Source organism: Apodemus sylvaticus, chromosome 10, assembly GCF_947179515.1.
Source record: "Apodemus sylvaticus chromosome 10, mApoSyl1.1, whole genome shotgun sequence".
NCBI classification, from domain to species: domain Eukaryota; kingdom Metazoa; phylum Chordata; class Mammalia; order Rodentia; family Muridae; genus Apodemus; species Apodemus sylvaticus.
Window position 1 is genome coordinate 20257802 of NC_067481.1, and position 24896 is coordinate 20282697.

The 24896-nt window shown below is 42.9% G+C and overlaps 1 protein-coding gene across 1 annotated transcript; it reads left to right on the forward strand.

Moving 5' to 3' along the window:
* Window positions 1-7848: 7848 nt before the first annotated feature.
* Ccdc43 (coiled-coil domain containing 43) lies at window positions 7849-20765 on the forward strand. The gene is made up of 5 exons (XM_052196363.1): window positions 7849-8095; window positions 13035-13122; window positions 15211-15346; window positions 16496-16554; window positions 18903-20765. The coding sequence occupies exons 1-5, from the start codon at window positions 7898-7900 to the stop codon at window positions 19088-19090; spliced, it is 669 nt and encodes a 222-aa protein (XP_052052323.1). The 5' UTR covers window positions 7849-7897; the 3' UTR covers window positions 19091-20765.
* Window positions 20766-24896: the final 4131 nt, after the last annotated feature.

The window sequence follows — 24896 nt, forward strand, 5'->3', positions numbered from 1 at the left end:
ACCCACTGAAGACCATTCCTTCTGACAGTCCCCCAAACACAGGAAAGAAAAAGAATTTAAAACCAAGAATTAAATGACTGCTACATAAAATGTGAAGTCACTTTTGAAAAATAATGAATCTTTGGCATTAATAAACTGAACACTTAAAGATGGTTGGGTTGGTGAATGTTATCACTACAATCAAAACTAAAAACAAAGGCCGTGGTTGGAGAGATGGCATAGTGGTTATGAGCACTGGCTGATCTTCCCGAGCATCTGATTCCCAGAGCACATACAGTGTCTCCCAACTATTTTTAACTCTAGTTCCAAGGATCCAGCATCCTCTTCTGGCCTCCACAGGTATCAGGCATACATAATGCACAGACATATGCATGGAGATAAAACCCATACTCATAAAAACAATAGCAATAAAGTAAAGGGGTAAAGTGAACGTGGTCCTCTAGCATCCACACAAAAGCCCATTAGTGTGGGGAGAGGCAGCGGAGTCAGGCTGACCCTCAGACAGACAGGTAGCCAGCCTCGCCAATTGGTGTGCTCCGAGCTCAGGGAGGGACCCTGTCTCAAAAATAAGCTGGGCAGCTGAGGAAATGGCTCTGTGGTTAACAGCATGTACAGAGGGCCCACACTTGCTGCTCAGCCCCCAGACTGAGAGACTTGCACTTCCTGTAGCTCCAACGCCAGAGAATCCGATGTCCTTGTGGTCACTTGCACACACCACACACAGATACATAGTACAATTCCAAATAAAACCTAACAAACTGAAACACAGTAAGGTGGGAACCCAGAGAGGAGAACACTTAGCATCGGTGTTTTAGGGTCTCTATGCACTCACACACACACAAAACAAACAAACAAACAAACAAAAACAGACTCATGTGCACACTTGTCAACACACCTCCAAAAAGAAATAGAAGTGATAAACATCTTTGAATGTGTGATAAACACCTTTGAATGTTTTTTTATGGTGAACAGCTGGACTCAGTTGATGACCCAATCTTGTCGGTAGCTTAAGGCCATACTAATCACAGCCTGTGGAAACTACATTACCAGCATGTTCACCCTGACCACATCAGTGTCAGAGAAGTCTCCCAGACTGTCGGACCTCCAATATTGACCTTGACAAACACAACAGATGCAGGTGCATGTCTTCTGTCTCATCATCTCTCTGCTGTCCGAGGAACCGCATGACGGCAGAGCCTCGATGCCTGTTTATTCCCAGGGGGCCCAGAGCTGTGTGACTCCAGCGTCCAGCAGAGGATCGACACTGGTCTTTTCAGCACGACTTGCTCGGCCTTCCAACCCTTTTTGCTTTCCTTTGGCTGAGACAAGATCTTTTCCATTTTTATTGCCATCTTGGTGGCCATGATTTTTAAATTTTTTGTTGAGTTTTGGTAACACAAAAAAGTAGATAAAGATTCTATCCGTGGACTTACAGAATGCCTTAGCCAACATCGTGGTATTGCTTCTGGTACCAACTTTTGTCTTAGGGTTTTACTGCTGTGAAGAGACACCATGACCAAGGAAACTCTTGTAAGGACGACATTTAATTAGGGCTGGCTTACAGGTTCAGAGGTTCAGTCCATTATCATCAAGGGGGGAGCATGGCAGCACCCAGGCAGGCATGGGGCAGGAGGAGCTGAGAGTTCTATCTCTTCATCTGAAGGCAACTAGAAGACTGGCTTACAAGTGGTTAGGAGGAGGGTCTTAAAGCCCCCACCTCACAGTGACACTCTTCTTCCAACAAGGCCACACCCCCACCACTCCCTGGGCCAAGCAAATTCAAACCACCACAATCATCATAAATTACCCATTTCTTTCTTTTTCTTTTCTTTTTTCTTTCTTTTTTTTTTTTTTTTTTGGAGACAGAGTTTCTCTGTATGGCCCTGGCTGTCCTGGAGCTCACTCTGTAGACCAGGTTGGCCTCGAACTCAGAAATCCACCTGCCTCTGCCTCCCAGAGTGCTGGGATTACAGGCGTGCGCCACCCCTGCCCGGCAACAAACTACACATTTCATGTTTTGTGAGTACCCTGGCTATGCTCATCCTGAAATCACAATTCTCCTTCCAAATATTAGTGTCACATGTGTGTACCACAATGCCCCAGCCACACTTATTTTAAAATGTTTTTAATTATTCTTATTTTATGTATGGGTGTTTTGCCTGCATACATTTCTGTGTGCCACATGCATGCTTGGTGCCCACGTTGGTCAGAAGAGCACTAGACTGAAGTCACAGACAATTTCTGAGCCATCTCACTTGGCCCTGCACTTCCTTTTAATGCCTGTGTGTGGGACACATGTCTGTGTGCAGCACACATCTGTAATAAAGCACCCTGAAGCTCTAGACCAAAGACAGACCCTGTCTCAAAGGAGCTGGGTGGCATCCTGAGGCTCTCTGGGGCTATCCTCCAGCCTCCACATATATTCACATATTTATGCTACTTCCATACACACATACGCACAACAATGAATTGGGGGTCTGGGGAGATGGCTCTGTCAGTAAAGTGCTTGTTGTACAATCCTGAGGACCTGAATTTGGACTCCCAGCACGCACATAAAAAAAAAAAAACAAAAAAGCAGTGTGGTAGCCTCTATAATCCCAGAGGCTAGGGAGGTGGATGCAGGAGGATTCCAGGGCTTGCTGGCCTGCCAGTCTGGCCAATCGCTGAACTCCAGGTCCAGTGAGAGACTGTCTCAAAAAAATTAAAAAAAAAAAAAAAAAAAAAGCAACACCTGAGACTCATTTCTGGCCTTCATGTACACACACACACAAACACACACTCCCAAACCCACAAAAAATGAGTTGAGGTACTATTTGGAAAACTAGAAAATAATGTCCATCAGCAGACTGGACCAACTAGGATATCTCCAAGCAGGAGGGCACTGACATAGGGGTGTAACTGAACGGAGAAGAGTGACATGTTACCAACATGAATAGATAGTTATTTTAAATAAATTTACATGGAAAATGCCTTTGAAGATGGTAAAGTACAACATGTAAAACAATGTGATTCAGTGTTTATGGATATGTAGGTAGACAGGCATTCTGCATACAGTAACAAACTTAAAAAAAAAAAAAGAAAAACAAAACTTGGGGCTGGAGAGATGGCTCAGCGGTTAAGAGCACTGACTGTTCTTCCAAAGGTCCTGAGTTCAAATCCCAGCAACCATATGGTGGCTCACAACCATCTGTAATGAGATCTGGTGCCCTCTCCTGGAGTGCCTGAAGACAGCTACAGTGTACTTACATATAATAACTAAATAAATCTTAAAAAAACCAAAAACCAGAAACTCTAAGAATGATGATGAGTACCAAACTCAGAAATATTGGAAGAACCATTTCAAAACGTGTATGTGTGTGTGTGTGTGTGTGTGTAACAATGCAGAAGGTAGAAGTTGTTTTTTTTTCTTTTAATAAAGATACAAAGTAAAGAAATAGAACACTTTCCACAAGAGTAGATCTGTCTGTGACCTTTTCGCTCCTTGTGGGTCTTCCCAGGCAGTCTGTGCAAGTCCAGAACAAATACTCTTGGCTGCTGTTTCAGCGCTCAGCTCCCAGTGTCCGTCCTGGCTGGCTCACAGGATCTGTAACACCTTCAGGGGATCCAACTCCCTCTCTGCCTCCACAGACACTCACACACATACACACAATTTTTTCTTTTATTATTTTATTTTTACAGTACCAGAGATCATATCTATCACATCAAGAGGCTAGGTCTCGGCAAGCACTCTACCACTGAGCTTTGCCCTCAAGTTTTCTCCTATAAGCTTTTGTTATCTGTTTATATGACTATTTTCTGACACACACCACTGATGCTTTTGTAATGAGCCAGCCAATCAGGGTATTCTTAATATTTAAGGTGTTTGTGCTGTCCTCTAATTTCCGGGGATGGACTTCCTGCCTCAGACAACCCAGCGGCTAGGACTAGAGCTGGCTTCTCATCCAGCTTGTTTGTTGATTTTGATGCTGTACTGTGGTTATGGGAGAGAATACTGTTAGGTAGACTGGACAAAGGCATTCAAGACTCTGCGTTTGGGGCAGGAGAGCTAGCTCGGAAGCAAAGAGTGTATATTGCTCTTCCAGACAATGAAGCTCAGTTCCCAGCGCTTACATTAAGTGGCTCATAACCAATGGTAATTTCAGCTTCAAGGATCCAATGTTGATAGATTCCTCAGGAACCCACACCCATATTCACACAGTGACACACACTAAAGAAAATCTTTCTTAAAAGTCTGCTCTTTGAAACTACATCTGTGAGGTTTCTTTCCTTTTCTTTTTGAAGGATGAATCTTAGGTAGTTCAAGCTGGCCTTGAACTGACGACCCTCCACCTTCGTCTGCCAAGTGCTGGGACTGTAGGCAGGCATCGTTATCATCCCCAGCTTCTGTTTTTTGAAAATAAAATGTCTGTATGTGGTACGTCCCTGACTTGAGGGCTCAGCATTGACCTCAAACTATAATGCTTAACTGAGGTGTCTCTCAGATGATTTACCGATACAGACTCACCTACTTATAAGAGAGTTCGTGAGTTAGAAGGAGGGTATGTGGTATAGAAGCAAGGCTTACCATGTGTAAGGGCCTAGATTCAACCTCAGCACCCAAAGAACAAGAAAAAGGTGTATGGGGTGAGCCTTTGGGGACCAACTCTTCTAATGCTGTTTTAGTCAGGGTTTCTATTCCTGCACAAACATCATGACCAAGAAGCAAGTTGGGGAGGAAAGGGTTTATTCAGCTTACACTTCCACATTGTTGTTCATCACCAAAGGAAGTCAGGACTGGAACTCAAGCAGGTCAGGAAGCAGGAGCTGATGCAGAGGCCATGGAGGGATGTTTCTTATTGGCTTGCTTCCCCTGGCTTGCTTAGCCTGCTCTCTTATAGAATCCAAGAACACCAGCCCAGAGATGGCACCACCTACAAGGGGCCCTCCCCTCTTGATCACTAATTGAGAAAATGCCTTACAGCTGGATCTCATGGAGGCACTTCCCCAATGGATGCTCCTTTTCTCTGTGATAACTCCAGCCTGTGTCAAGCTGACACACAAAACCAGACAGTACAAATGCCATATTATTTCCTTCCTATCTCTTTTTTCTCTCTCCCTCCCTCTCTCCTTCCTTCCCTCTCTCCCTTCCTCCCTCTCTCTCTCTCCCTTCCTCCCTCTCTCTTTTTCTTTTTTTCTGAAACAGAGTTTCACTATGTAGCCCCAGCTGTCCTGGAACCCACTATGTAGACTACACTGGCCTCAAACTCACAGAAATCTTCCTGTCTCTCTGCCTTTCAAATGCTGGGATTAAATTTGTGCACCACTACAGAATTTACCGCCATATTCTTACTTAGCATTCAGAAGCCATGAGACTAAAACTTAAAAATTCTGTATTTCTACATTTGTATTTGTGATATTCCATTTAGTGCCCATTCATTTGCTTTATCTCAACACTGATAAGAGTACAGAATTCTTTGAGGAGGCCCTTAACCATCCCCTTCCCCTCTCCTCCACCTCTCTTGAATATCTCCTATTTAAGGCCTCCTGTTTCATCTGCAGGGATCTCTAGAGGTTACCCTAACAAGCCTTTTCATAGTTTTTCTGCCAGGCTGCCTTGTCTCAGTCTCTCAAATGCTGGGGCTAGAGATGCTGCCATGCCTGGCAAACTTATTCATTTTCCAAGAAAGTTAAAGCCCCCCACCCCCCCGGATCCCTCAACTCTCCATTCCTGGCCCCCAACACCCTTCAACAGGAAAAATTAATGGCTTAGGGGTCCAGTCATACCTTCACCAAAACTTTATCTCAATTTGGATATGGTGGTGCTAGCCTGTAATCCCAATACTTGGGAGGCAGAGACAGGAGGTTTACAAGTTCAAAGAAAAGAAATAGACTGGGTCCCAGGCAAATCTGGATTACATAGCAAGACCCTGTCTATTTTTTTAAAAGACATTCTTTTTTGAGACTTATTTATTTATTATATGTAAGTACACTGTAGTTGTCTTCAGACACCCCAGAAAAAGGCATCAGATCTCATTATGGATGGTTGTGAGCCACCATGTGGTCGCTGGGATTTGAACTCAGGACCTTCAGAAGAGCCATCTCTCCAGCCCGCAAGACCCTGTCTTAATACCACTACCTCCACACAAAGAATCACCCATTTACCTCTGGGCTGGAGAGTTGGCTCAGATGTTAAGAGCACTGGCTACTCTTCCAGAGGACCCTTGTTTGATTTCCAGCATTCACATGGTGGGTCACAAACATCTGTGTTTTAAGGGATCTTCCTACTCTTCTGGACTCCCTAAGGGCATTAGGCATAATGCTAAACAAACATACATGCAGGCAAAATACTCATACACATAGAATTATGTCACTAAAGTGTTGTTATTTCTATAAATACCTATTCCCATTGGATTGACTGGCCCCCTAGGGAACATAGATTTTTTGTGACACTCATCTTTGAATTGTCAGCCTTGTAACAATGTCATGGTGAATTCAGTAAGTATCCAGTAAAGGAAGCAGTTGGAATAAAGGCTCCTACACAGCTTCCTCGTCTGTAGTTTGGGTCTAGCCCATCTCAGGCCAGAGCTGGCATTCTATAGGCAACCAAAGCAGTTGGCAATTTGATTCTGCTGGTAGAGTTCTGTCCCCGTTGGGTTCTCTCTGACGGTGTATAGTTTCCTTACCCTTAAAAAAAAAAGGTCATTGGTGTTTTGCCTGCATGTATGTCTGTGTGAGGGTGCTTGATCCCCTGGAAGTGACACACAGCTGTGAGCTGCCACCTGAGGGCAGGAAATTGAACCCAGGGTCCTTAGAAGAGCAGCCAGTGCTCTTACCAGCTGAGCCATCTTTCTAGTTTCCTTATCTTTTAATTGAACATAAAAGCATCTCCTCACTGGGTTGTTGGGAAGATGGCAACAGATACTTCATGAAAACCTCTTAACACAGTCCCTGGCAGAGGACAGAATGTGTTCCCCGGGCTGGCTGTCACATGTCTACATGACACATGCTACAGTCGTTTGGGAAGAGGGGAACTGAGAAAATGGCCCTCTACATGACTGGCTTGTGGGACGTTTTTCTGATTAGTGATCGATGTGGGAGGGCCCAACGTATTGCGGGTGGTGCCACCCCTGGGCAGATGTCTCCTGAACATGGCAGGAGAAGCAAGCCACCAAGCAGCGATCTTCCACGGCTCCTGCTTCCAGGTTCCAACCTTGAGTTCCTGTGACTTCCCCTTAGTGATGGGGGTGTGACCGAGAGTGGAAGCTGAAATAAACCTTTTCTCCCCTAGTTGCTTTCGGCCATGATGTCTTATCTCAATACAAACTCTTGGTCACTCCTCAAAGGTATACACTTGAGAAAACATGGAAGCAATGAGTAAAAGCAATGACTCCGAAGCTGCTTGTTTGACCGCTGAGAACCTACTACGCGTCTCTGTACGGAGATGAGTCAGAGAACGTCTTCGGAAAATTGGGTTTTCAGGGAGGGCGGCTTGGAATGGCAGCGACGGTGGTATTGCGGACACAAGACTCAGTGGGGCATCCTGGTTTTCCATTCCACTAGTGCCTGCCGGCCGCAGCGCAGCAGAAGCAGAAGCGCTGGAATCTGTGGTGAGAGACTGTCCTCCGAGCTCTCGGTCGCGTGGCTGGCAAAGATTTTTAATCCGATCGCTGCCAACTATAACGAGCCCGTTCAAAACTCACCTGCCGGACTTCCTGGGGACCCACGCGACCACGCTTACACCCAGAGGCGCTTGCTGCGAGGACTTGCGGCGAGGATATAGGGATGCCTCTGCCGGCGGGTTACAGCCCGGCTCGCTGGGGTGGAGGCTCCCTCTCCGGGCATGCGCGCTGGGCCCGTGGCGCGGCCCGTCAGGCACTGCGGTAGGCACCCTCGGGTCCGGCAGGACCCTGTCCCCAGCATGGCGGCGCCCAGCGAAGTGGCCGCCGCAGATCTCGGTGAAGGCGATGGCGGGGGTTTTGGATCCTGGCTTGACAGACGGTTGGAGGCGCTGGGAGTAGACCGAGACGTTTACGCTGCTTACATACTTGGCGTCCTACAGGAGGAGGAGGAGGAAGAGAAGCTGGACGCCCTACAGGGTATCCTCTCTGCTTTCCTGGTGAGTAGAGTAGTCCGGACACATTATTCTATCAACCTCACGGAGACATCTGGGAACCTCTTTCGTTACTTCACATCTCTCTTCTTCTTTTGCTATCACGAAGGCTTAGTGGTTTCACCGGGAAGAAGCATAACTGAGGGAGAAGTCGGCTGCTGCGCCCTAGCCAGATTTTTGGGTTGCAGGTGCATAGAAAGGATGGGATTCCCACATTCCGGGCAACAAGGCTCCCTGGGGTGCCTTTGGATGTGCTAGAGTGTGTCCTGAAGCCATTGAGATGTGTAAAAATGGCAGTTTGATCATAAACGTCTAATAGTTGCATTTCCCTGGTTTGCGATGTTCAGAGAGGAAGATAAAATGTTTTTGAGATATCTGCCCATTATAGGGTAGTCTCAAGGCTGTCCTATGACAAAAGACTGTGGGAAGTTCCCTCTTGATTCCAATTTCAGTAAGTAGTCATCAGTTGGTAAAGTAATGGAGATCTTTTCATGATAAGCAACACTGAGAAATTCAGTAATTATTAATGTGTTGGGTGGGGCGGTACCCTGTGATGAGACAGACTTGAAACAGGTAAGGTATTTGCCTGGAATGGTGGCTGGTGGATGCCTTTAATCCCAGCACTCATGAGGCAGATGCAGGCCAATTTCTGTGACTTCAAGTCCAGCCTGGTTTACACAAAGACACCCTATCTCAAAAAAACAAAACAACGGGCTGGGCGGTGGTGGTCCACGCCTTTAATCCCAGCACTTGGGAGGCAGAGGCAGGCAGATTTCTGAGTTTGAGGCCAGCCTGGTCTACAGAGTGAGTTCCAGGACAGCCAGGGCTATACAGAGAAACCCTGTCTCAAAAAAAAAAAAACAAAACAAAAACAAAAACAAAACAAAACAAAAGAAAGAAAGAAAAAGAAAAGAAAAAAAGAAAGAAATTTGTAATTTAAAGCTGTATTTATGTATCAGGTGATCAAGATGCCCCCCCCCCTTCCTTCCTTGTCCCAACAGAAACAGATTATGTGTATACATTAGATTCCCTACCTCTCTTGCCTGGGACTGTCCTGAAGAGTCTTTCTTTTTAATATAATCGAGTTGGGGGCTGGGAAGATGGCTCCGTAGTTAAGAGCACTTGTTGCTCTTACAGAGGACCTGCGTTCCATTTCCAGCACCCACACGGTGGCTCACAACTCTCTGTAACTCTAGTTTAAGGGGTTTGGACAACTTGTTCTGACCTCCATGAGTAACGGGTACGCATGTGGTGCGCAGGCAACATACAACCAAAATACACACACACATAAAATAAAATGAGTGCAAATCTAATAAATGAATAAATACAATCATCTCAAAAGTAACATTTGCTGCATCTACACTAAACACCATAGAAACTGTTATCCTCACACAGGGTTTGGGCATCTCTTGAAAACCAAATTGCTACTGTAAGAGTCAACCCACCATCAAAAGCTTTGTTCTTTGTTGTCTATCACAATAAGCAGGTTTGGAGAATGGGTTTATCTAGTGTCCTTAAAGTCAATATTCAGGGATTAGTAAAGAGAATCAAAAGGTATGGTGAGCATAGATATAATATGCATGTACATTCTTTTTTTAAAGAAAGATTTATTAATTTTATGCATATGAGTATATTGTAGCTGTTTCAAACACAACAGAAGAGGATTGGATCCCATGGTTGTGAACCACCACATGATTGCTGGGATTTGAACCTAGGACCTCTGGAAGAACATCAGTGCTCTTGACCGTGAGCCATCTCTCCAGCTCCTGGATGTACTTTCTTTATGTAAAGAAACAGAAGGAAGGGGTTTTTCTTTTTTTTTTTTCAAATCCAAAAGTAATTTTTAGGTATGGGGCACATGCTAGAGATGCTCACACCAAAGTCCAGTTCTTTGGGAATGTGCTGGAAATACAACACACTGATGCAGCTGTTCCTGATCCCACTGGCAAGAGCCTCTTGGTCTATAAACGGAAAAGAGCTAACACAGCTTGTGAGGAGCTTGGAGTTCAGCACAACACATTCTTCCCATTGACTCCGAATTTCAGATTATAAGAAGAAAGAATGAGAGGCAGTGACTTTGGGGCTTTATTTGTAGCTATGAGGTTTCCAGGGACTCCAGGAAGCAGTTGAGTTTGATACTTAGTGTTTTCCATGATGATGTTGATGGAGTCTGTGACTATTGCTAACAAGACCCAAGTACTTGTTCTAGACTCTTAGTAGAAGAGGCAGCATCAGCAAACAACACCAAGAATCATATTTGCTTCTTATTTGTCTCTTGCATAAACTGCAGAAGACAAAATTATTTTAAGAATGATTCCTCCCTCCCCCACATGTATCAAATTCAGATATCATGTTTAATTTTTTCATAGTTTCCTGAAACTCCATCTATATGTAGACTGTCTTTGGAGAAGAAGTGCAGGGAATCATAGTGAGGCAGGAGTCCTGTTGGTGAGGCAACTGAGAACATTTCTCTACAGAGAAAAAAAAAGACCGCAGAATATGGTCTATAGTCAATGCATAGTTCACAGCTCTGTTTGACTCCATGTAATGTCAGAGGCTCTTGACTTTTGTAGAAAATCCCATTCTTGGAGGAAGAAAATAGATTCATTGTTCAGGATTTGTTAGCAAGACTGTGAGGTAAGGTGCAAGGTAGTATACCCTCTCTCCCCTTTTCTCTCCAGCACTTGCACTAGATGATTAACTCATGCATCATGCATATATTTTTACTGCTAGAACTATTTTCTTCTTGATACTGCTTGAAGTGTTTGGAGGAAGAAAACAGACAGAAAGCCCTGCCACTGTGAAGGTGCTGTTCTAGAAAGGAAAGCCTTTACCACTGAGTTATCATCCTAGGTTAGGACTATAAGGTATGAAGTCTAATGAAGATTGATTTCATCACTGACTCTTAGCTCTCATCTTTGTGCCTTGAACATGGCAGACACTTAATGGGGTGCTAAATGGACTGCTTTGGATTAGAGGAGAGGACTGGGAGGAAAAGCTGGTTTGTCTTCCAGGACCGTTCTGTTTCTCTTGCCTCTCCCTTCCTTATCTAGAGCTGTTTTTCTTTGCTTGGTGGGTGGGTGTTATTGGACTGAAGTTGTGTACGTTAGCACCCCTGCTAAAAGGATGATGGGTAGGAGAAGGAATTTCTTGCTAATAAAAAGAGTATCTGCAACAAGTTGTGTTTGACTCTCACATTTCTGTGGGAGATGGTGTCTAATTGTTAAGAGCTGAGCTGGGAATAGTGATGTGTGTTAGTAATTCCAGCACTTGGCAAGCAAAGGCAGGAGGATTGCTGTAAGGTCAAGGCCAGCCTGGGCTACAGAGTGTGACCCTGTAGCCACCCACAGCAGGTGTGAGGACACAAGCCTTTAACACCCAGTGTAGCCGGACTTTGGCTACTTTGTGGGTTCTCCTTTGTTCCATCCTTTCAACCCCATACACTAGGTAAGGGAGAAGGAAGGATAGAGAGGAAGAAAAGAGACCCGTCAATAAAGTCAGGGGTCAGAAAGGGGCTGGCCCTACCCTAGACTGCTTCCGGTTGATTAGGAGCGCTGAGTTCCTTGGGGCAAGTTTGATCTTTGCTGTCAGAATGTCTAATTTCTTATTCTTGTTTCTTCTTTGTGTATGACTACTTCTTAACAAACCATCAACAACCCACCCCACCTCCTGGGGACCCATTCATTTATATACCCTCTAAAAAGTCCCCAGAATTCCAGACATCACAACAATCGCAGAAACTATTTGCCCGGCAAAGATCACACCCCTGCTAGAGCACGAGGATCATAGTCAGCTTCTCTGGACAATCTGAAGCAGCCCCACATCCCACACCTGTGATGCAAATGAAGACATGTTCTTGTAATATTTTTTTGTTTTCTAAAGAAACCAAAATTCCCATTAGACCCCTGTACTTGAAAGACAGAGTAAGAGGTTCATGGGCAACTTCAGCTACTTAGCAAGTTGGAAGTTAGCCTGGGCCATAAAAACTAAAACAAAACAAAAAAACCAAACCAACAAAACAAAATAAGGGTAGGATTTTGATTTAGGCAACAAGTTTTCCTCCAAAAAAAATAAAGTTAGGCAAGAGAAAAGGAGAAACACTTTAGCAATCTGTAACATGAAATGGAGACTATCATGAATAACAATGTAATAATATAGTATGTTTCAAAGATGTGTATTTTAGCTATTTTCCCACAGGAAACTGGTAGGCAGTGAATTAAGGAAATAATTAGATTGATTTAATCATTGTTTAGTATGTACATAATATCAGACTAGTGATGCGGCTCAGCAGGCAAAGGGGTTTTCTTAAGTGCTAATCACTTAAGTTGGATTCCTGAGACCCACATGGTGGAAGGAGGGAACCAACTCCCACAGTTGTCTCTGACTCCACAGGCAGGCCATCGTGTTCACAACAGGTACACACACACCACACACCACACATCACACCACACATCACACACCAAACAGAAAACTAAACATTGTTTACTGTATCCTAAGAGTAGACAATGTATACAATTATTAATTAAAAAATAAAACATTTCCTTCTTTAAAAGGAAAAAATGAAGGCTGAGTATTGGTGGTACAGGCATTTAATTCCAGCACTCAGGAGGCAGAGGCAGGCAGTGAGTTTGAGTTCAGTCTGATCTACAGAGAGAGTCTCAGGACAGCCAGGGCAATTACAGAGAAAACCCTGTCTTGAAAAGCCATAAAATAAAATGAAGGATGAGGCAGGGCAGCGTGGGTATTCTGGACAGCAGGTGTGGGTTCTGGGACATTGAAGACGATTTCTGTGTCATCGGGGCGTCCGATGAGAAGCACTCTCGTCTGTGGTGCACGTCCTTCCAGGGTTTCTCCTCGACGCCGGTGGGCAGAGCAGTGTCCATTCTTAGGCCACTGTTGTTTCTGAGGGCTTTTCAGGAAATTCATTGGATGTTTTTCCAACTAGGAAGAAGATTCCCTCCTTGATAACTGTAAGGAAATCGTGGAACGATGGTCGGAAACGCGGGACGTCGCCACCAAAGTGAAAAAAGGAGGTAGAGTTGGCCTTACCTTTTAAACAACCTTCTTCTGTGTGTCTGTGCGTGTGTCTGTCTTTCCGCCGTGAAGAAACGCAGGTCACGAAGATGCCAGAGCACCTCTACTCTCTAAACCACTGTGCTTGTCTCAGAGTCTCTGGTCCCGTCTCAGGGGTCTTTTCCTGTCAGCTGTTAAGGGGCAAGGGTGTCGTTTTCTTCTTTGGACATTCACTCTTCCTAAGATAATTCTCATTAGCAAGCACCCACAGACTCTCTTTAAAGTTTTAGCAGTCAGGATTTCCTTTTACCCTCTGTCTTTCCAATCCACCCTGACCACAGCCATGCTCCCTGTGGTGTAGGTGTTTTTGTTTCTTTTCATTTCTTTTCTTTTTTGGTTTTTTTGTTTGTTTGGGGTTTTTTTTGTTTGTTTTTGTTTTTGTTTTTTTTTGGAAACAAACTTTCATTGTCCAGTCCAGGCCTGCCTGAACTTTTTTTGCTTGCCTTGAATTCCTGATCCTCTTGCCTCGGCCTCCTGAGGGTACCTGAGTCATTTTGGAGTTGACTTTTCCTCCCACCCTACACCCCTAGTAGATTTGCATCACATATCTACTAGGGTAGATATTGAGTTCAGAAGGGTCAGCTATACCCTTCTGAACTCAAGGTGGTCGGTCTTGAAGGCTGGCGCCTTCACCCACTGAGCCACGTCACTGGCCCGTCCACCTTTATCATATTTTCTTTATTTTTCTTGGTTTTTCAAGACAGGGTTTCTCCGTATAGTCCTGGCTGCCCTGGAACTCACTCTGTAGACTAGGCTGGCCTCGAACTCAGAAATCTGCCTGCCTCTGCCTCCCAAGTGCTGGGATTAAAGGCGTGTGCCACCACCGCCCGGCAATTTACTTCTTTTATTTTTTATTTATTTATTTTATTTATTTATTTATTTATTTATTTATTTTTTTGAGACAGGGTTTCTCTGTAAATCCACCTGCCTCTGCCTCCCAAATGCTGGGATTAAAGGTGTGCCACTGCCCGCCCATTTTTTTTAAAAATATTTATTTTATTTATGAATATCCTGTAGCTGTCCTCAGACACACCAGAAGAGGGCATTTGATTCCATTACAGATGGTTGTGAGCCACCATGTGGTTGCCGGGAATTGAACTCAGGACCTCTGGAAGAGCAGTCAGTGCTCTTAACTGCTGAGCCATCTCTCCAGCCCTCATATTTTCATTACATAGCATAACTTATGGTTGCGTTTCTACTCCATTTGGCTGAATCCTGTTCCTTTGAAAATGAAAGAGTAACGCGCTCACGTGCTCATTAGAATGGTAAATTAGTTACAGAGAACTCAAAACACAGAAGCCAAACTTAAATTATGCAGTGTTTACTCAGTTTGAGTATACAGTATAATTGCATAATATACCTTGGGGCCCAGGTACTGGTGTTGGAAATCAAAGCAAAGCTGGTTTGCTATACACACACACACACACACACACACACACTGGTTTGTTAATATCTTTTTTTTTTTACTTTTAGTGTCTATGTTTGTCTGTGTGGGCGTGCGCGTGCGCGTGTGAGTGAAGGTGCCCACTGAAGCCTTGGGTCCCGTCAAGCACGGTCACAGGGGACTCTGAGCCACCCGATAGGAGGGCTGGGAACTAAGCTCCAGTCCTTTGCAGAACCATCTTGACTGAGAAGCAGGCACAGACTGTGGTCTGCTTAATCATGGAGCTGTCTCTGGCCCCGGGTATTGGTGTTTTTACAAAGTTCCCCTAGGGCTGATGAGATGGCTTAGCAAGTGCTTAGTGCACAAGCCAGGTGTCCCGAGGTCCATCCCTGGAATCTCATAAAGGCAGACATTGTCTCCCCACAGTTGGCCTCTAGACTTCAGTGCACCCCCCTCCCCAATAAATAAACATAATCTAAAATAGTTTTTAGAAGGCCTAAAGCCTAGCCTTCACGGCTTTTCCTTGACTCCTGAATGGTCCAGGTCCTCAGCTTGCAGGGACCAGCACATGCGACCAGAGCGGCCACTACCAACACTGACCACTGGGCCTCGTGCCTTGGGAACTTGTTTTCTCTTACCCAGCTTTGTCTCTCCTTCCACACAGATGAGGTGCAGGCCATCACCACCTTGATTGAGAAGCAGGCACAGATTGTGGTAAAGCCCAGGGTGGTTTCAGAGGAAGAGAAGCAGAGGAAAGCGGCCCTGCTGGCCCAGTATGCCGACGTGACGGACGAAGAGGAATATCCTTTCTGGAGGCTCAGCTCCATCCCCTGGAGGCTCATGCTAGGAATGTTGGACAGTTCACATCACCCCCGAGGAGTTCAGTCCCCTCAGTAGTGGCCTCTTTCAAAATGACAGTGGCCATGGGCCTTTGTGGGTTCGAGAAATGATGTTGGAATAGTTGACACATGACTTCTAATTCAACACATAACTGGTACACTCCAGATAGAATTAGACAGTATGGTGATTCCTTGCACTAGTGGGACACTGTACTAGTTACTCTCATTTTGGCTTACAGTTTGAACTGATACCCTCCACCGTGGTGGGGAAAGCGGGGCAGCAGCTGGTTACATTACATCCAGTCAGAAAGCAGAGAGAAATCAATGCTGTTATCAACCTGCTTTTCCTTTTGATTCAGTCCAAGTCTGTAACCCAAGGGAAGGTTGCCTCCCACATTCAGGCTTAGCCCATCTAGACATCCCAGAGGTTTGTGTCTGTGATCATCTAAATCCCATCCAGCTGACAGGCAAGATGACCTGTCATGGCTGCTCTTAATACGTGGTGTAGTATCATACTTGCTTTCTGCCAAAAACAACTTTTTTGAGACAGTCTCATTATGTAGATCAAGCTGCCCTCAAACTCACAAAGATCCTCCTGCCTTCCCTTTCCCTCACCCAGATTAAAGGCATGCAGAACCATGCTTAGCTTCAAAAAACAGCTTTTAAAGTATGAGTTCTCCTCAGGTTAAAACACAGATCTCTAGGCTTTTTCTGAGTTTCTGTCTGCCTTAAGATAGAGACCATGGATGAAATGGTGTGTCTGTGTGTTCTCCTGAAGCAGAGGTGGCTTTGAACTCCTGATCTTCCTGCTTCCATCTCCCGTGTGCTGATGGGAGCTGTGCTGTTTCAGAATGTCTAGCCCCTGGCTTTTAGGAGATGTCAGTGAGGTGGTATTTCCAGACCTACTGACCCTTCTTTTTAGCCTCTAAGAGGATTTTAGAGACACTTCAGACGTTTCCCCCATGTTAAGATTTTCACAGATGAGTCTCGGCAGTGCCCGTCCTCACTGCATCCAGCCTGCTTCTTCCCCTCGACGATGAAATGCTTTTTAAGCTCAGTTTGAGATGTGTGAGGCCTTTATTCTACCTGGTGTTCCTTAACGTCACTCACTGAAGGGGATGAGAAGGACGATCCGGGTGCTTCAACAGCAAACATCGGTTCCGACAAAAGTATCCTTCTCTTTGTCCATCCCTTTTGTTTCTCCACAGTCCTCCTGGAGATCAGTTGTCATTTTGCTGTCACTGCCACAGGCTCCCTCTCCAAGGAAGTCATATCATGGCTGTATTGGGAGCCCTATGCCTAGCACAACCCTGGGTAGCCAACTTAGTACAAAATACTCTACCCTAAAAACCAAGTTAACAAGGGCTAGCCTCCACCATGCCAGGATGGCTGAATTCCTCATCTCTGCCTCCACCTTCACGAACTCTGATTAAAAGCCCACACCTAACAAAGGAGGTATTTTTTTTTAATTAATTTGTATTATTTTGTTTATTTTGAGACAGGGTCTTACTAGATAGTCGTGGCTAGCCTGGAACTATCTATATAGACTAGGCTGGCCTGGAACTTACAGAGATATGCCTGCCTCTGTCTCTTGAGTGCAACGATTAAAGGAATGCACCACCACACCTGGCTTCTTGTTGGGTTTTTGTTGATTTGTTTGTTTTTTTTTTCATTTGTTTTGGGGTTTTGTTTTGTTTTGAGACAGGGTCTCCCTGTGTAGTTGTGGCTGTTCTGGAACTTGACATTTGGTATCTAAACCAGGCTGGCCATGACCTCTCAGAAACTGCCTGCCTCTGCCTCCCGGAATGATGGGATTAAAGGTTGTAGACCACCACAACAGGCCTCACCTGGCTTTTTTTTTTTTTTTTTTTTTTTAAAGACAGGAGTGTCTTTTAGTCCAGGCTAAACTCAAACTGGATCTATTAGAGGCTGTCTTTGAATTCCCTTCACCTCCTGTAAGGTATGAGCCACCATACCCAATTAGAGGAAAAAACAGATATTGCCTGGAGCTCTGAGTTGCCTCGGGGCTGTGGGAAAGTTTTAAATGTTAAGGTTTTTTTTTTTCTTTTTTATATAGATTTTTTTTTTTTTTAAGTGTATGTGAGTACACTGTCACTGCCTTCAGACACACCAGAAGAGGGCATTGGCTCCTATTACAAATGGTTGTGAGCCACCCTGTGGTTGCTGGGATTTGAACTCAGGACCTCTGGAAGAGCAGTCAGTGCTCTTAACCGCTGAGCCATCTCTCCAGCCCAAATGTTAATGTAATTGAAAAAGAACAGAGACTAAATTTTTGAAGCTGAAAATACAAAATATTGAAATAAGTGTTGAGGAAAAAGGTCCCACTAACTGGTCACTCTGAGCTGTTTCCTAAGAAGGTAAATTTAGGACTCCCCTCTGAAGTAAGAGGTTATAGTGAGCTCTCAGGGACTGTCTCAGGAAGTCACTTTTGGTGTGACTGACTGTAAGGCCTGTGTGTGCTTAGGCTAGTACTCTGCTGCTGGTACTTTTTTTTTTTTAGATTTTAGTGTTTTGTCTGCACGTGTTCCATATGCGTGTGCATGATGCCCCCAGAGACCAAAAGAGGGTGACAGATCCCATGGAACTTGAGTTACAGATGGTTGTAAGCCACCACCATGTAGGTGCTGAGAATTGGACCTGGGTCCTCTGCCAGAGCAGACAGTGCTCTTAACTGCTGACCCAGCCCCTGATATTTCAAAGTTAAAAGAAATAAGGAATAAAGTTTTTGGCTGTTTTCTAACTTTTGTTAAACTCATTTTATATGAGTTCAATGTTGACTGCATAACTTGGTTTTTCACTTAGACTTTAGAAAAAAGGTCAAATTAACAAAAGCTAGTAATAATTAACCTTAATTGCTTCCAAGCATGTTGATGGTCCAGGTGCATAAGCATCTCTTCAGCCACAGTGCTGCTCTCTTCACTCGTGTGCCCTAGGCTCCACAGCAGTTATTTTGCTTTAGACTGTTTGGAGTGAGATTTTTTTTTTTTTGGATCAACTTTATTTGCAAATATAAACTGTATTTTTCAGATGTCCTTGTTAATGAAATTAATTTTTATAAAATAGTCCAAAGTTCAGGCTTAGTTTTCCAAATAAGATTTTTTTTTTAATCCAAGGAACATTTTAGGGTGAATTGTAACATTAAGACTTACCATTAAACCAAAGATTCTTTTTGTTTTTTAATGAGTGTTTTGCATGCATATATGTGTACTTGTGCCTAGTCTGGTGCCTGCAGAGGCCAGAAGAGGGCACTGGATCTCCTGGAACTGGAGTTATGCAAGGGAATGAACCAGTGTGGGTCTGAACCCAGGTCCTCTCTGCAAGAACACATGCCTATGACCACTGAGCCATCCCTAGTCCAAACTAAAGATTCTTTTCCTAGACTAGGAATAGCTAGAGTGCATTTAGGACTCAGTGTGCAGAGGGGGCAGCCGGACTGAGGAAGGAGCAAGATGATTGCCTGTAGGACTTGGGCCTGAATCCCTTAACTCACTGGCAGCCCTGTTCCGAAACACCAATGTGGAAGATGTTCTCAATGCTCGGAAATTGGAGCGAGACTCACTTCGGGATGAGTCCCAAAGGAAGAAGGAGCAGGACAAGCTGCAGAGGGAGAAGGACAAACTAGCCAAGCAGGAACGCAAGGAGAAGGAAAAGAAAAGGACACAGAGAGGCGAACGGAAGCGATAACCTTGGCCCACTCTGTTCCTTCTACCCATGAATTGTGTGTCTGTGTATTTAAGAGAACTGAGACTAATGTATTTCCCAAAATTTCCTAAGGCTTTCCCCCCCCCCCCCCCCCCGTTGTTTACATGTTCAAAAGGAAAGTCGCAATCACTTGTAAATGTGCCATGTTTTGGTGACGTGGGCAGTCAATTATAGTTAGTATCTTTACCAAAGATCTGGAATTAGGGTAACCTTTCTATTTTAGTACTGAACTCCTGTGCTCTTCTTTTTTAAATAGGTCTTCCCTCATTTTGTATATTTAGCCAGATACAGAAAGCTAACATCCTGAAGGAAACATGACCATTCCTTCTGAGTTAAAAGCAAGTACAAATTGCTTCTGAGGCAATATTTGCCCTAAACTATAGTGGGCTTTTGCTTGGAGACTGGGTTTCATTCTGTAGCCCAGGATAGCCTTGAACTTGTTGCAGTGTCCTTGTCTGTTTCTCAGCTTCAGGGTTATGGACATTAACCGCCACGTCTGGCTTATAACTATTTTGAGGCTGAAGTAGCTAATGAAGAGCCCTACCTAGATCCAGATTTTATGACATCAAATTAGGGAAGTGGAGGAAATTATTTGGAGTGTGATAGATCTAAGGTTTTTCTTTGTTTGTTTTGGTTTTTTTAGTGTGTTGACTTGGGCTCAGGCTATAGTTGTGTTTTGTGCCTACTTAGCATATTCAAGGCCCTAGCATTGAGCCCCAGTATGGAAGAAAGAGTTAACCTATGGGAAAAACAAGTATCTTTTTAAATAGAGAGCTATGTATTTTTCATATCTTTGGTTTCAAGAAGGATGTTTGGAGTATAAGGATATCATTTTGTTAGCTAGATTCTCTTTCTTTTTTCTTTTTGTAATCATGAGTTCTCTTGAATCACCTCGATTTTAATCTTGATTTATCCTGCAGGCATGTCCTACCTTTTGACATTGTGACATGGCTTTTTTAAAAACTTGCAAAAAAATTATGTTTTAAATGTTATGATTTTTGTGTTAGGCTGAATTTATAGCTGTCCTTGACCACGGGTTGGACACACCTGCAACATGAATAGTAAGACCTAATAATTCCTGGCTTAGAGAAACTGAAGGAATTACTCTTTTAGAGAAAAAACACTGGAAATTTTGCTAACACAATACTTAAAAGTATATGGTTGGTGGTTACACTTATGAAATGAGTGAGTGGAAAAACTGGGGGAGTGAAGGGTGACAGAACTCTCCAAGTCTACTTCTGTCACAGCCACATCTAGTTGTATATAAACTCCTTCTTTACTTGACTTTGGGCAACAGGTATCAAAAGCCTCAAGAGAACAATTTCTCTGATAAGATTATTTTATACCAGGGGTCAGAAGACTCCACTCACAGGCCAAGTTTGGCCCAGTCTTTTTTGTATGGGGCAAAAACTAAAATGGTTTTTTACATTTTTAAAAGGTTATAAAAGGAAGACATTCATGATTGAGACCATATGTGGCCTATAAAACCTAGTATCTGGAGAAAGTTTGCTGACTTTTGTAACATTAGCTACCTTTGTGCAGAAGAAAAAAAAACATGGTTAAGGAAAGGAGATATGCTGCCTCTTTGTCCTACAACCATGGCATTGCAAAAATAACCACCTTTTTCTTTTTTTTAAATAAACTTTATTTAAGTCAGTGTCTTCTGTCTTGTTCTTTCCAACTGCTGGTGAAAAGATGCTTGTGGCTGCTCCCTTGGGAATGGTTTTTATTGTCTGGTCAGCGCAGTAGCCATACTCTACACATGCAGTGTCTTTTCCCTTAAATGTATAAATCCTTTCCAAGTTTTCTGTGAAGTAAAGATTAGCTCAGAGGATTACCTTTTTAAGAGCATAAGTAAGTTGGCTTTGAAGTTTTTTGAGGTACTAGTGGTTTTGGTTCTTTATTTTACAATAGCTGTGAGCCACAGCTCTGCAGAGTATATGACAACCTGTTTTAATAATCCTTACTTTATGCCGGGCGGTGGTGGTGCACACCTGTAATCCCAGCACTCTGGGAGGCAGAGGCAGGAGGATTTCTGAGTTTGAGGCCAGCCTGGTCTACAGAGTGAGACAGCCAGGGCTATACAGAGAAGCCCTGTCTTGAAAAAACCAAATCCAATAAATAAATAAATAAATAAATAAATAAATAAATAAATAAATAAATAAAATTAATCCTTACTTTAGGACTTAGGTTCTCACCTTCATTTTGGCTTCTGAAGGAGTCAAGACTATATCCTTTCCTTAAGGGTACTTGTTTCAATTTGCCAGTTTGTTTTTGTTTCTTTTCTCTTTTGAGACAGGATCTTGCATAACCCAGGCTGCCTCCAGCTGGCTTTGTCATCTAGGCTTCACTTGAATTCCTGATCTTCTGCACCTGCCTCCCAACCACTGGGATTATAGGCATGTGCCACCACACCCAGCTAATAATTAGTTCTTTTTTTTCTGGGACCCTTTATGTTAGAGTGTACACCCAACTAATGCTTAAATAAAAAACATTAGGCTTTGGTAAAGTTATTCACTTAACAGATGCTAATTAACTTTTAAAATCAGAAATGTGAAAGGGCAGGTTTTAAATTACGTCTTTTAGATTGAACTTTGGCCAAATAGGATTTTTTTTTTAAATTATTTATGGTAGTGGAGAGAATCTCAGCAGTTAAGAGCATATGGACCCAGAGGTTTGATTCCCAGCACACCCACTGTAGCTCACAACTGTAACTCCAGTTCTAGGGGGTCCGAACCCCTCTTCTGGCCTGTTTGAGCACCAGCCATGCACATGGGGCATAGACAAATGTTAGTACAATATTCATATACTTATTTTTAAATCTAAAATTTAATTTTTTTGCTTTGGTTTTTAAGATAGGGTTTTCCTTTTTTATTTATTTATTTATTTATTATATGTAAGTAAACAGATCTCTTTATGGATGGTTGTAAGCCACCATGTGGATGCTAGGATTTGAACTCTTGACCTTTGGAAGAGCAGTCAGTGCTCTTACCCGCTGAGCCATCTCTCCAGCCCCAAGATAGGGTTTTTCTATGTAGCCCTGGCTGTCCTGGAGTTCACTGTAGGCCAGGTTGGCTCTGAACTCAGAGATCCCCCTCTCTCACCTCTGAATGCTGGGATTAAAGGCATGCACTTCCATGCCTAGCTAAATATTAAAATTGTATTTTTATGTGTATGGGTATGTGTATGTATGCAGTGCTATTGGAAGCCAGAAGAGGGCATGGAATCCCTGGGACTGGAGGTAGAGGTGACATGAACCACCAGTGGGTACTGGGAATCAGCCTAAAACCAAATTCTCTGAAGAGTAGCCAATGGCTACTCCTAACTGCTCAGCCATCTCTCTTCAGCCCCTCAAATGGAATTTTAATCACAGAAGTAATTCCTCCAAAACTTTATTGTAACTATTTTACCCAAATGCAAAGGGTACTGATAGAATGATTCAAGATAATTTTCAAATACCTCCATATAAATTTGTGTCTGGTAGCTACATGTTTGTGTGAAATGTGAGCATGCTGTATGGAAGCCAGGGGTTGATGTTGGGTGTCTTCCTTGATCTCTTTCCACCTAATTTAAAAAGCACTTCTTTTATTTTGTGCTTATAAGTGCTTACTAACATGGAGACATATACATTACTCTTTTAAGGAAAAACAACCAAAATAAAAACATGGGCTAGGTTAGTAGGGTGTGTAAAAAGATTCAACAATTGGAGTTTGATCTCCAGAACCCACATGCTGTCAGGAGAGACAAAACTGCCCTCTGACCCCAACACCCACTGTATTTTATGTGTGTGCATGTATAAACACATTTTAAAAACACATAAAAAAAAATCACCACTGCCAGCCTGAGGTCCAAATAACTAGTTACAGGACAGCTAGGCCAAGGGATCTCTATTACCTCTATTACCAGTGGTTCTCAGCCTTCCTAATGCTGTGGTCTTTTATTACAGTTAGTTCCTCATGTTCTCATGAGCCCTAACCATAAAGTAATTTTCATTGTTACTTCATAACTGTAATTTGCTATTGTTGAGTTGTAATGTAAATATTTTTGAAGATAGGTTACTGAAGGGGCCATGACTCGCAGGTTGAGAACCACTATAGAAAAAGACAATAAAGCAAAATTTCAAAGATCTTGTTTGTGATAGGATAGCCCCAGCTAACCTTTGTTATTTAGCTGAGGCTGGCCTTTAACTTCTGATACTCCTGCCTTCACCTCCTAAGTTTCCCAAGTGTTAAATCTGACTCATCCTGTATTACAGGCTAGCCTCAAAAACTTCATCACTGCATATAACTTTGCTTTTCTGATCCTCCTGCCCTCACCCCCTCTAATGCTGGGAGTACAGACACTCAACCACACATTTTTATACAGTACCCAGGAGCAACCCAGGGTCTCCTCCATACTCTAAACATTCATCCAATTGAGCTATATTCCCAGGCCAGGGTTTGGTTTTCCTTAACCAACTGGTATTTCACTTGTGACCATTGTCTTGTAAAGGTCTCCCCAGAGTTTTTATTCAGCAAGGGAAAGTATCATTTTGGAAGGTCAGGTGGGATCTAAGTTTATCTGAATCACAATCATCTGTCAATATTCTTATGCGTTAATAATGAAATTTAAATCAGGAAGGCTTTTAGCTAAATGAATTTTGTGTGGTTTTCAGACATAAATACAATGTTAAAAGTTAACACAAATGCCGGGCGGTGGTGGCACACGCCTGTAATCCTAGCACTCTGGGAGGCAGAGGCAGGCAGATCTCTGAGTTCGAGGCCAGCCTGGTCTACAGAGTGAGTTCCAGGACAGCCAGGGCTACACAGAGAAACTCTGTCTCGAAAAAAACCAAATCCAAAAAACAAACAAACAAACAAACAAAAATTAACACAAATGTAAAAAATGAAACTAAACATTTCCAACAAAGTAATTTATTTTTTCCTGAGAGACTAAACTCAGTACAATATTTGTTTCCATAACATTCAACATGTTTTATGTCAAACTTAACCACTTTCTATGCAGTGACTGTGGTCAGGTAGTCTATTTTATTTGACTGCCCTCAATGTAATTCATTTGGTAGTTCTAAAGCATATCAGTGATCAAAATGTTTCTCCCTACAGTTACTCCTGCATTCTCAATCAGTTTCTTCCGCACATCATCTAAAGAAAATTTATGTGGTGTGATTACACTCTTTTTAATACCAGGATTTCTAAAGCTAAGAAAAAAACACTAACATCAAAAACATCAGTGTTTCTAGTCAAGGATATTTCAATTAAATTTCATCAGTACATTATATTATAGTTTAACTCATGCTAGAAACTTTAAAACCCAAGATCTTCTGAGTCACATAATACCAACATTTCATATTAATGAATAAATTATTCGGGTTCTAATACAAAGATATTAAGTGATGAAAACAGAAAAAGCCAAGCTTTCAAGTGCTCTTTTAAAAAATACAGAAGCAAACAAATGAACATAACTACACAAAATATACACTAACTAATTGAGAAACTAAACTAGTTAAAGATTAACCTAAAAATACATTTTAGAACTTCGTGATACCCTCATTAAAGACAGCAAACTAAGGGTATTAAAACAAGAGTCATTATTTTAGTTACTAGGCATCGAGTCTATAAGATCCAGATAAAGGAATGTTTTATTTTGATTCAATTTAAATACCTTAAAATTGGAAATATTTAATTGATAGTATAATTAAAATTTAAAGAATATACACTAATGATTTGAACAGGTTTTATATTCAGTAACTTGCATGGTTTTCACACTGGCACTTTCATCACTAATTTAG

Bases quoted from the DNA above. Each gene is read 5' to 3' on its own strand.
- Ccdc43 (XM_052196363.1), top strand. From the start codon at position 7,898: ATGGCGGCGCCCAGCGAAGTGGCCGCCGCAGATCTCGGTGAAGGCGAT. The intron at 8,096-13,034 runs GTGAGTAGAGTA...TTTTCCAACTAG, and splicing joins GTATCCTCTCTGCTTTCCTG to GAAGAAGATTCCCTCCTTGA. The intron at 15,347-16,495 runs ATATCCTTTCTG...AACGTCACTCAC, and splicing joins GACGTGACGGACGAAGAGGA to TGAAGGGGATGAGAAGGACG.